This window comes from Micropterus dolomieu, linkage group LG21 (assembly GCF_021292245.1).
Source record: "Micropterus dolomieu isolate WLL.071019.BEF.003 ecotype Adirondacks linkage group LG21, ASM2129224v1, whole genome shotgun sequence".
Classification (NCBI taxonomy): Eukaryota; Metazoa; Chordata; class Actinopteri; order Centrarchiformes; family Centrarchidae; genus Micropterus; species Micropterus dolomieu.
The window spans coordinates 10,859,361-10,871,617 of NC_060170.1; the positions used below are offsets into that span (position 1 = coordinate 10,859,361).

Sequence of the window (12,257 nt, forward strand, 5' to 3'; positions counted from 1 at the left end):
AACCTGCACGCTGGCATGGACATAAGCATGTCAGATTTGGAAAGAACCATGTGTGGATTCTTCACCAGAGTAGATATACGAGGAAAGTGTGGCAGAATGGTCCCGGTTTTACTAAAACCATCATTCGTTTCTGCTATGGAGCTTCTTGTGAAGGTTCGTGAGACCTGTGGAGTCCCCAGTAAAAATCCCTTCCTGTTTGGCCGGCCAAATGCACTGTCTGCCTACAGCGGGTCAGAGTGCATCCAAAAATATGTGAAAGCATGCGGAGCTCAAGACCCTGAAACCCTGACATCGACAAAAATCCGGAAGCATTACGCAACAATGCTACAGATGATGAACCTGGATGAAAACGAGGCCAACCAAATTTTAGGCCCCAATAATCAAGTCCAAACCCTGCGACATGACAGCAGCATGGAGCTGGATGACGTCAAAATGGACTGTTACGGTAAGGCTTTTTTCCATAGATGAGGATTAGAAAGGGGGTCAGTCTGTGTTTAAGTCTGCTGTGAAGAAAGTTACATGTTACTTGTACGAGTTGTAAAAGAATGATTTTAACTCTGATATCTGGGCAGCCACACATTTTTACTTTACTGCAAAACTTGTGTTTGATGACCTGGTTTCCGTTACCTGTGATAAAGTTAGCCATGTAACTGCTGATTTCCTGGAGCCGGTTGCACCAACAGGGCTTTACTAAGCCTGGTCCTAACTGCTAAGTAGGTCATAGTTAAGACCAGTCTTTAGAATTGACCTATCAAACTGCTGTCCCTCCAGAGATGGATGTCGACCACTCAAGCAAAATTGTGAAGGTGTGTAGCCTATATGTTAGAGTGCAATAACAGTTAAGTCTTAGAAGTTGTCAGACAGCAGTAGGCTATGACAGATTTAATGGATTCTCTATTTTCAGACTCGATGGAGGCCCAAGTTACTCCACAAAATTCTCATGAAGTCAGCAGCGGTGCACTGCTAGCGAAACGGAGGAGGAAGATCTGCACAGATGCTTCTTAAGAAATAAATAGCTCGAGTGGAGGCTGAAACAAAAAAATCACAGACTGAGCAGGAAAAGCTGGAACTTGAAATCAAAAAATACCATTAGAAATATAGTTGCTATAATGCATGTACGGACTAGTCCTCCACCGACATCTTCATGGCCCACAAGGTCGACACCTTCCTCCGGCACCAGCTGATGGTGTTGCCTAGGGAGAGGGATCCTCTTGGTGACACAGATGTTGTGGAAGACAGTGCAAGCTGCTAGTACGGTGCAGACTTGCTCAGGGTGCATCCTCATCTCCCCATGAAGACAAAGAAACCTAGAAAAAATAGCCCTAGTTAATGATTAATGTCAAATCGAACTTTGTCACTTTTGGCATTTGTTTAAATAGCCTATTTATATAGTTTTCAGCGATCTAGTGACAGCACTTTGCCGCTATCCACTATCCGCTACCTGGTGGTAATGTGCAGGGCTCCAGACTAACTTTTTTCACCTCTGTCCCAAAAAAAATTTAATCGTCCTGAAGTTAATGTAAAGTGTCCCAAAATCAAAATGTTTTTTCTTTACTTTATTATCCTCTATAGTTGTTAGTGACATAGTAAATGATGAGAAATTGACAAAATTGATAAAATAAATATTTATTTTTCTCGTTTCAATCAAAAAGATTTAAAAACAAAACTGAAAAGTTATCTGTTGGGGCACCTTTTTAAATGATATCCGTCCATCCATCCATCGTCAACCGCTTATCCTGCGTACAGGGTCGCGGGGGACTGGAGCTAATCCCAGCTGACATCGGGCGAAAGGCAGGGTACACCTGGACAGGTCGCCAGTCCATTGCAGGGTACCCTTTTTAAATGATAAATAATTTTAATTCAGTTTCAAACTCCTGGACTTTAATAGCTCCTGTGTTTCAGCAGCTGTTCTGCTCATATTCAAAACTTTCTGCATATTCAGTATCTCTCCCACATATCTCTCTTCTCTGACAGATCCAGAAATAAATAGTAATATTATGAGACTAACATCATTATTTAATGAGAATTAATAATATTTTTAATAAGTCTACCTGACCTATACTCTGCTGTGCTCCTATTCAGACTGTAGGCTTACTGAATGAGACAAGTGCATTGCACTTCATCAGAGGTACAAACCGAAATCTAAACCAATACTTGATACGTGATCAAGCAGAAATCTCTGCACAAATCCACACGTTAACTTCTGCAGCTCTGATAAAGTGCAGCCCACAGACCCAAACAGAGCCAGGTTGTAGATGTTTAGGTATAATGCTAAACTCTAGCAGTAGGTCTCCTGGCTGCGTCTTACCGTGCGCGGGGGTGGGGGGTTACTTTACTTTATCACATCGCATGGCGAGCTGCATTAGCTGGGGGGAGATATTTGCCGCTTGTCGACGTTATCAGAATATAGATTTGTTTTTCAATGTGTGACAAAATTGATCTGTGGCGCTTAATGCATTAGCATAGGCCTATACAGCGCGATTGAGAGATCAGCAAGCCGTTTGTGACTGAGAGGATAGATGGACATGTACCGCGGGAAAAGGTGAGCAGCCAGCCAGTGAGAGTGACTGTAGTAACAGCATGATTGTAGCTCTGTTGTAGTCAGCGCTCGGTCGTTTTAGTTTGTCATTTGATAGTAATAAATAAACACACACACAATCCCTTAAGTCCCAGAGGCGTCCCAGAGAATATTTCTCTTTGTCCAAGACACATTTTCTATCGTCCCCAGGACGGGGACGCCGTTAGTCTCGAGCCCTGGTGGTGTGGATGGTGTTATACCATAGTTCTTGCTCAGTCCTCGGAGCAACGATAGGTGTCATCAACCAGTGTTTCAGTGGGTATCTACTGTCGCCAAGAAGCAGCCCGTCTACTTTTCCAGCCTCAAAATCCTGGTATAACGCACTCTCCTGGAGGATGCGTGCGTCATGTGTCGATCCAGGCCATCTTGCCATCAAATTAAATATGTTGTAATAAGCATTACAAGCAATCTGAACATTGATCAAATGGTAACCTTTGCGATTGACATACAGATACTCATGCTCAGACGGTGCCTGGATCCGGACGTGAGTGCCATCGATGCAGCCCACAATACCAGGAATGCCAGTGGCCCGGTGGAATCGGGCCTCTGCAGACTTGGCCTCGGCGGGGATTTGAGCAGATTGTGGAAGGCGACTGCTCAGTGCCAGCGACACCCTGCGGATGGCCCGACATGCGGTGGATTTGTGGACATTAATCATGTCTTCAACGGGGTTTTGAAACGCACCACTTGCGTAAAAACGTAGCGCTATTAACAGCTGTAATGCGGGTGTCAAGCTGCGTTGTGTTACGACACAAACTGTAAGCGGGATGACAGCTCTTCAATAAGTTCATATTTCTCCGACAGAATCGGACCCTCTCAATCAGCTCCTGGTCATTTTAAATGTCTAATGGATTGCTTATGTCCCTAATAAAGCTCTCCACTCTAAAAGCCCGCTCGTTGTGAAGTCTGTGTATAAGGCGCGCCATGTCTTTACTGCTGAGTTATGAAGTCGTTATTATAGAAGCCTAGATTTTGGTTTTATCCCTGCTACTGACTAGGCGTAAGATTTACGCCCGGTCTTAGCGAGAAGAGGACTTAAGCCTAGATGGTGCAACTGGCGTAACTATTAGGTCGGACTTAGCATGCTGAGTTAAGACCTACTTACCTTAAGACCAGGCGTAAGCCCTTTTGTTGCAACCGGCTCCTGATGTCCAAACTTCAGAACACTGATCCACAGACCATATTAATAAGGTTACACAGTGCTTGTTCCATCGCTTTGAGAATATCCAACATAAAAAAAGGAAGACACACAACTGTTTACTGTGATCTTCTGCAGTTTAAAATCAGTTTCCACTCAAAAATATAGAAATGAACCACTTTGTGGTGTAAAAGCTGGATTGATGTTTTCAATGATCTGAGCAGCATTGTTAAAAGCATTATGTATAACCTACTAAATAGCCAATATGAAGTCTCATCGTTTGAAATCCCGCCTATGATGATGGTGTCGTCCGCAAACTTCACAACAGTGAAGTGTATGTGTGTGTGTATGGATGTAAAATCAGATGGACTATGCAAAAGATTTATTTTTGTCTTCGATACAGAGAGATTCCAATCTGCAAGAGAACAACAAGCTGCATCATGGGATCACAATGGATCAGCAGAGTTTTATCCTGAACAAGCACATGGAGCAACAACAGACACCAACATAGCTGCAACTCCAAAACCTGTCAACTGGGGCAACAAAGGTATTGAAGCTAATAATATATAGCTGTAGTCATTAGGAGAAAAAAAGGTCTAGTTTGTGTTTTATAAATAAGAACCAAGAGGAGAAGTCTGGTTAAGGTACAAGGACACGGAGCAACAGAGTGATACTACTGATCTCAGGTGTGGAGGCTCAAGAGGTGTCCTCTTACTTCATGGGATATTAATAACTAATGATTATGATGTATGTTTGTATTTAATACCTGCAATAATTGCCTTGATTGTTTGTTTCAATGTCAAAATGAGTCGTGGTAATCTTCTCTAATCCAGATCAACATATGGGGGGACATGTGAAATATTTACTACTAAAGATATTGACATTGTCGTGACAGCCCTCAGGTTTGAAATATAGGCCACACATTGTAAAATCATTAATCAAAGTAGAGTTGAGGCAAAGTATCTCCAAGAGTTGTTTACTGAGTTTCTTTACTGTCCACGTCCACGTCATTGTTCAAGTTAATGACAAAAATAAAATATGGACGCTGAAGATGATGGAATTTAGGGTTTGAAGTCTTTGAGAACAAATGTGAACAGTAAAGCGTTGCAGTGATGACCGTAAGATCTTTTTTATTTTTGGAAATCTTTTTTTAGTTATGGCAGACATTCACTTGTTTCTCTTTTACCCCACAGGCTCCCAAAATAATGGTAAACATAAATGGGAGGAAGCAGAGGTCCTCGCTGTTGAAAGACAAATGATGCGTTTAATTCAAGGACACAAGGTGCCTCAGAAAAACGACTGCATTCAGTGTCTCGAGGCTGAGCCAGAAGCGCTGAGGAACCGTTCATGGAAAGGTGTAAAGGACTACGTTAGAAACAGGATCACTGCCCTGAAAAGACAAAGTGGAGCTTCTCGGGCTACGTCCACAAACAGTAACTTGCCCGGGCAAGTGGAACCGCAGCAGAGTACCGGACAGTTCTGAATGAATCTGTTTGTGCAAGTTTGCCCTCCCACCTTTTTTGTTCTTCACCACTTAACCACCCTCTGTTCCACTTTGTCTTTCATACAGTCATCTCTTTTGCAACATTGTAAGAGTTTCTATCCATTAGGATGAAATATAGATTGATATTTCATCTTTTCTATGTTTATGGTTCATGGTGGCGCATTTAGACGCAGAGGCCAGTAGCGCCTTCAAACTTTACTGCACTTTTGTTTTTTATCAGTTTTTTTCCAGCTTTATTGCCAAAACACGTATGACCTATGATTGGAATACAGTCATTGGAAAAGGAAGCCAGGCTTTTGGATTAAAGAGCAGCGGACTTTAGATGATCCACCCAGCCCGATCAACCAGACCAATCACCACAGCGGGTGCAATAATCGCCCAGAGTAGAGGAAAGAGAGCCTGGATAAGCCTGGACTTAAGGTTGCTCGTTAAGGTCTGGTCTGGACAGAATGGGACTCAGGTCGGCAAATCAAAGATAATCAGAGACTTCATCCCAAAGCACTCAGCGTGCAGACCGTGTTCTGAGCTGACAGACCACAGACTGGCAAGATGAGAGGAGGCGGACTCTGTGTTTTACATTGATGATTCTTGGTGCTCAAATTAAGTCAAAATGGACACTGTTTCCCAAATGTCAGACTTCTTTATGTGAAGATAAAAAACATATTATCATCACTATCTTGTTGTTGCTGTTTACAAATTCAAAAAATGCACTGCAAAATGTTCAGGGTGTATATGTGTATGTATATAAGTGTATAAATAACTTTATACTGTTTTATTTTATGTTACCATATTTTAATACACATGTTAAGTTCTGTATGTGTAGCATGAAGGGACTATAAACCTTCTTTTCGTTATACGATGATAATACGATGATAAATAAACAACCTTGATTACAGGATATCTGTCACAGTGGTTTTGTTTCATTAAATTAAGGTAATTTGGAATAAGACAGCTCATACATACTGACGAATGATGTGTTTCAAGTGATCTAAGTTTTTAGAGCTGCAAGTTCAGTTCAACCAAGTTATCTGGTATACTGTTCAGAACAAGAAGCCACAACATCCTGAGGGTCTGCCCAGGACCTGCACCTGGTTCAACAGCTGCTTCACCGCAAGATGCCCAGGATATGTTAATCAGTGACACACCAACAACAAATTACCAACTTAGAGGGACAGAGCTCCTCAGGATGTTATGGCTTCTTGTACTGACCTGAGTGAAAGGAATATTATTCCAGCTAGTCCCCTTTTTCCCCTCTTCAGAGGACTCATCGGACGAGTCATTAAAGGAGTCTTCTTCATCTGGGAGAGATTTCAAGAATTGCCTCCTCATCTTACTCTACCTGTTTTTTATGCTGCATCTCTTTGATTGCAAAGCGGCTGTGTTCAGTTGTGAAATGTTTGGCAGGTGAACAGTGGTCTTCAGTAAATATGTTCCTAATTGCTAACCATAACAAGTTCCTATCAACTTCTGTAGTGAATAAATATGGGTCATTTTGGACCCATGTGGGTACAATTGATGAAGGAATACAATATGTTGGTTAATACAGCAATAAAAGGAAAATAATGATTTATGGTAAAAAAAAAAATAAAAAAAAACCCAAACAAGATATTTAATGACTACTTTAAATATTAAATGATGAAATAACTGAATATGGGTCATCTTTGACCTGTATTGTGCAGGAGTTGAACAATTAAACAAGATAGAAAATAAAAACAGATGAAAATAGGAAAGTTACAGTGTAGTTTATCTGAAATGTACTTAAGAAACTCAGTATACTTTATTTACTGATGTTAGTAGTTTTGAATTCAAGTATCGCATGCTTTTACTTTGAAAGGAAAGGTGGAAATGCGTTGTGATTCCTGCTAGCGTGACGCTAACACTGCAGTAAAGGTTCAGGTTGATGAATGTAAGCGGTTATGTTGTGGCTTAAATCACAGTTAATAATGTAACAGTTTCTTATCATGGGATCTTAATTAATATAACGAAAAAATATGTGTATTGTAAAGTGAAGCGGTCGCAGAGGAGGAAATGAAGATGTTGACGAACAAGTGCCGCACGAAAAGACCCCTGTTTCCGTTGATGTCCAAAGGTATCGACTCAAATTTTTCAGTGCTTTAAATAAGATTGTTTCCCACAGATGCAGCTTTTTATTTAACCCTGTTTGTTTATGTGAAGCTGCTGGCTGTCCGGCGTCCATGTCGAGACTTTCACATACACATGATGCCTCTGTGTTGAGGGCTAATATTAACGTTATACCAACGTTAGCTAACCACAGAGTAACGATAAACAATTCAAATAATAAGCTCATATTAATAATTTCCCGACATTTTGCTTATTCATTCTGTATTAGTCTAACGTTAGTTTCGGTAACGTTAACCTGCTGAATAACATGATATGGCAGCTAAGTTAACTGCTAAATTATCATTTTCAAATATGTAATCTCACTAGAAATTATACACTTTGCTTGTAATTGGTTGCAAGTAGCTATAAGCTATCTGCAGTAACGACTGTCAGCGTCCGCTTGTCTCAGAAGCGAGCTGAGAATAACATCACGACCTGATGGTCAATTTTTTCATGTTTGTGTTGCCTCGTTAGATCCCGCCTCCACGGAGAAACACACCTATCAGTGATGGTTATGGAGGATGATGGACGTCCCCACAGCCAATCAGAGCCAGACACCCTGTCAGCCGTGGGCGGGCCAGAACGGCTGGTCCCCGGCTTCACCTCAAGAGCACCCCTGCAACCCTCTTCCCAGCTTTTATCATCTGAACCTGGGCTCACCTTCTGACCAGAGAACCTGCCACGACCATCTGCAGGCGTCCAACCAGCGCTGCCAGAACGACATCGCTTCATGCAGAAACAACACTCCTCAGAGCACACTGTATGTTAATGCTGATCAGTGTGTGCAGCCTATCACTCCTGATGCTAATCTTTCATCCGTGGTTCCAGCTGTAAGCCATGAGAGAAATATACCTCCATGTTCTCTCCCTCTTATGAACGAAGGGACGCTGCCTCGCAAGCCACAACAAATGCCTTTTTACTCTCCTCACAGCCCTTACCAAGCGATATGTTCCCCTTTCCAGCCTCCGTACACACACCAGGGTTTACTGAATGAACCTCAGTCATCACATCAAAAACATCTTTCCATCAGCTCTCCATCATTTGGACAGTGTGTAAACCAGAGTCCACAGTGTACCCCACAGCCGGCATTTGAGAGGGCAAATGTGGAGGCCTCTGTCGGATACACCCACAGTCACGCCTCTCCATCCTCTCCTATCCAACAGCAACCTCACTGGACACTTTCACCAGGCTCTAAAGGTTGGTGTATTTGAAATGTGTACATGACATGCTTACATGCATGCTGCAGAGCCTCTCTCAGGAACTGATCATTTAAACTCAGTGACTCAGGATGGCTGAGAAAATAAATAACTTAAGCTGCATACCTGTGGCACTACAGGAAAAACACATAATAGAACAAGGACCCCTAAGCGGACACAAATTAGACCTGGACCCCTATGAAATGTTGCTTTTAGAAGTTTTATTACAGAAAGTGAATGAAACCCATGATCAAAACAATCATACATTCTGCCACTGATTTACTTTGCAATTATAGTAAAAATAAATCCTTACCCTTTTTTCCATGGACACCACTTTGATGACCACTGCAATTGATCAAGTTAACCCCATCATCCAGCGTGCAAACCACCACCATACTGATTAAAGTACAACTTTGATTCTTTCAAACAAGTGTTGTAGTCATCGATGGTATAAAAGAAGTGGACATAGTGTGACTTCACCCACTGGTTTGTGACGTAGACCGTATAAAAGGAATCTGAGAGAAAACAGCTCACTTACCTCGTACTCTATTCTGGTAACTCTGTTTTCTCCTCAGGAACCATAAATGAGTTTGTTCCCAATGCGACTCCACAGGACAGGGACATCACGCCACAGGTGGGGAAAATACAGGAACAGCATTAAAACTCTTTAATGTAGAGATTAATCAATACACCTGCAGATTTTATCCTTAATTAAATGCTTTTATTATCACAAAATATCCTCAAATGTGTTGTTTTGCTCAACCAACAGTCCAAAACCCAAAGAGTTTCGGTTTTCACTGCTATAAAACAGAGAAGGACAGCAAATCCCCACATTGGAAAAGCTAAAACTAGCAAATTATGTTTTTGCTTATCAAAACACAATATAAGAAAGGTTTCGGTTTTGGTCCCTCAGAATTAAAGGATGTCTTTCCAGACTCAACATTGTTGCAGTCATAGTGAATATACAGTCTAGAAAAACAAAATCTCACCGAGAATAGTATCCACGTGTAAAAGTAACATCAAGGTTAGAGAATGAGTCGTTATATTTTCTCTCTGCAGTCTCCTAATTCTGAGTCTCGTTACGGCCTGGACCCAGAGCTCCTGCCCAGTGCTGTAAGTTCTTTCATTCTCTCTTGCAAAACATCTCTTCTTGATTGACTTCTGCAGCTCCTCTGACGATGAAACACTATTTCCTGGTCAGCGTGTTTTAGGATTTTGCCCTTAAGGATGACGACACAACAGAGGCATCGTGAAGCATTGCATCAATTGACAAATTGAACAAAACTACTAATATACTGCATTTTGTTGACAATGACATGAACTTTTTAGTACATGGTATACAAAGGCTGTAACTATTGTATGAATCTAAATATTATATAATAAATCCTGCCTTTATTTAAATATAGTGAAATGTCACCATGCTATTGTTGACTGACTGTCTCTTTCTGTCTGTGTCAGGTGAAGGTGATTGCAGAGGACAGGGCAGAGTGGGAGGGCAAGGTCTTCGTCTCTGAGCCTTTTTCCCGTCTTCCTCCTCTGGCAACTACTTCCTGTCTCATAGAGGACAGGGGTAAACTCACACAACACTGCCTGTATCTGTGTCACAGAGATATACTCTATTAAAATGTATTTTATGCAGTACTATGGGTGCAGATAGTTTCCTTAAAACTGCATCAGCATTACTCACAGCATCAGTGTGACTGAAATTATTACATGCATTGATAAAGGTACATCAGGCATTGATAAAACAAGAGGACACATTCTAAGCATGTTTAATCTAAGAAAGTGGACACTTAGAAATGCCTTAGAAAACATGCATGTAATGTCTCACATCAGGTGCGTGTAAACATCTGTAATGTTTATCGTGGTTTGTGCTCGCTAAATGCTAAATATTTGGGTCAGACCAAGGATTATGATAATTCCTGTCTGCAATGAAAATGTTCTATTACAGTGTCTCAGATGATTCAGTCTTTTGGGGGGTTTTTTGCACAACAAATCCAATTACAAAGATGATATTTTGATGTGTTGGTCAGTTTTTTTCCCCTCTAGCCCTTCCTGTCACCAGATGGAATTTCACCGTACTTTAAGCTAACCTTCATGTCACTCCTTACCTTGTCTCTGTACTCCAGGTAACGCGAGTCCCTTTGCCATCCGCTCCGCCTCGTACTGTGTGCCCTGTGAAGGTCAGGCTGCCCTGCTCAGCCGTCTGCCGCTGGGAGCTCTGGTCACCCCTCTGGCAAAACAAACTGCTGGAGAGGTTCGTTTTGAGCTACTCTGCTTTTTCTAAAATCTATAAATAAAATACGTTTGAAATATATCACCAATAATGAACTTAACGTATAGTGAAACATAAAATATCTAGGGAGATGTTTGCATGGAAGTGAAGCCATTTTGTAGAGCCACAATTATCCCATGTGCCTTTTAGATCGAAGGTTTCTGTGCACATATTAACATGTGTATTTACTGTTGGTGTGTCTGTTGCGTCTAGAAGCCCCTGCCGTTGTGCAAAGAGCCAGAGTGTGTTATGGGTTGTGGTTGGTGCGGAGCCTCCATGTGCCCGGCGATGAGCTGGCAGGACTGTGGGCAGAGGTTTTACTGCCCCTTCTGTGGGAAACTCAGCGAAGGTACACTGCAAAAACTAAAATCGAAGTAAGATTAATTATCTTAATTGAAAGCAAAATATACTTGTTTTTTGTCCTTACCAGGTGGCTTTTATGTTAGAGAATTTCACTTGTTTCAAATTTTTTTGTCCTTAAGTAGCAAGTGAAATATTCTGTTGGCAGATAGTTTTGCTTATTTTAAGTAATATTTCCCCCATTTTAATGCTTTTTCCCCTTGTTTTTGAAAGCTCACTTTTTGCAGTGGATTTAAAAGTGAGCATCTACCTGCTCGTGCCCAAACTGTAGCGGAGGTTCACTGTCCGTTTGACAGAAAACAATTTTTCACACTCTGTATGGTCTAATACCAAGTTTACTTACAGTGATAATATCATTTTATTTATTTAGCTCAAGCAGTGTTTTTCACAAAACATTAAAATAAAAACTATAAAAAGTCCTAAATACATTTATTTCATTAACAGTACATTCATATGAACTGAAAAAGCCAAGTTTCCACACAGTGCTAGTGTTTTGTTGACATTAAGCTGCTGGGAAGGAAGATGTGTGTAAAACCTTTTCAACAGAAAGTGAAGAAAACTTTTTTTATAACTTAATTTTATAATTAACATATTCATGTTGCTTGTTTTGTTTGTCCAAAACCCCAAAAATATTTAGTTTACTATCACAGAACACCCAAGAAATCACATAACTAGTGACTTTGGGGCACTTTTGCTTAAAAAAATTACTTTAGTAACTGAAAATCAAAGTGGAAGCTGGTTATTTTCTCTCCATTGACAAATCCATTTATTGAGTAATTGTGTCAGCTATAATACAAATATCTGAAAATTCAAGAATTTTTAGTGTTGCCAAATTGCCTTTGAGTCGTTTTACATCAGTTTGTTGCTTTGTTTGCATACAGCAACAGTTTATCTCTGCTCTCTTGCGTCTCAGTACCGTGGCAACACTACCAGCCCACCAAAGGCGTGGAGGGGGTTCGGGTGGACAAAGACACGAGGCCTGAACTCAGTATGGGGTCATACGAGATCCTCAATTCTCAGAAGGTAAGTTTCACCTTTCACATTTATTAGCTTTGTTTGCATGTTAAGAACAATTTCTACTTCTG

General features: G+C 41.0%; 2 protein-coding genes across 5 annotated transcripts in view; both read left to right on the forward strand.

Annotated features, from left to right (window-relative positions):
- Positions 1-7: 7 nt before the first annotated feature.
- On the forward strand, positions 8-6,118 carry LOC123960929. The gene is made up of 3 exons (XM_046035971.1): positions 8-445; positions 4,120-4,263; positions 4,910-6,118. Exons 1-3 carry the CDS (start codon positions 16-18, stop codon positions 5,197-5,199), a joined length of 864 nt encoding a protein of 287 aa, XP_045891927.1. The 5' UTR covers positions 8-15; the 3' UTR covers positions 5,200-6,118.
- A 950-nt stretch (positions 6,119-7,068) lies between these two features.
- Positions 7,069-12,257, forward strand: part of si:dkey-13n15.2 (protein transport protein Sec24C) — a 13,019-nt gene continuing 7,830 nt past the window's right edge. For 3 of the 4 annotated variants that reach the window (XR_006822622.1, XR_006822623.1, XM_046035930.1), the window contains exons 1-8: positions 7,077-7,309; positions 7,816-8,538; positions 9,113-9,171; positions 9,597-9,650; positions 9,996-10,107; positions 10,667-10,794; positions 11,026-11,161; positions 12,086-12,195. Coding sequence is in view for 2 of the 4 variants with exons in the window: in XM_046035930.1 (XP_045891886.1) it covers positions 7,863-8,538; positions 9,113-9,171; positions 9,597-9,650; positions 9,996-10,107; positions 10,667-10,794; positions 11,026-11,161; positions 12,086-12,195 (1,275 nt within the window). In the remaining 2 variants the exon portion in view is untranslated. Of the gene's footprint in view, positions 7,310-7,815; positions 8,539-9,112; positions 9,172-9,596; positions 9,651-9,995; positions 10,108-10,666; positions 10,795-11,025; positions 11,162-12,085; positions 12,196-12,257 lie in introns of all 4 variants that reach the window. The other variant, XM_046035931.1, reaches the window with a different exon arrangement.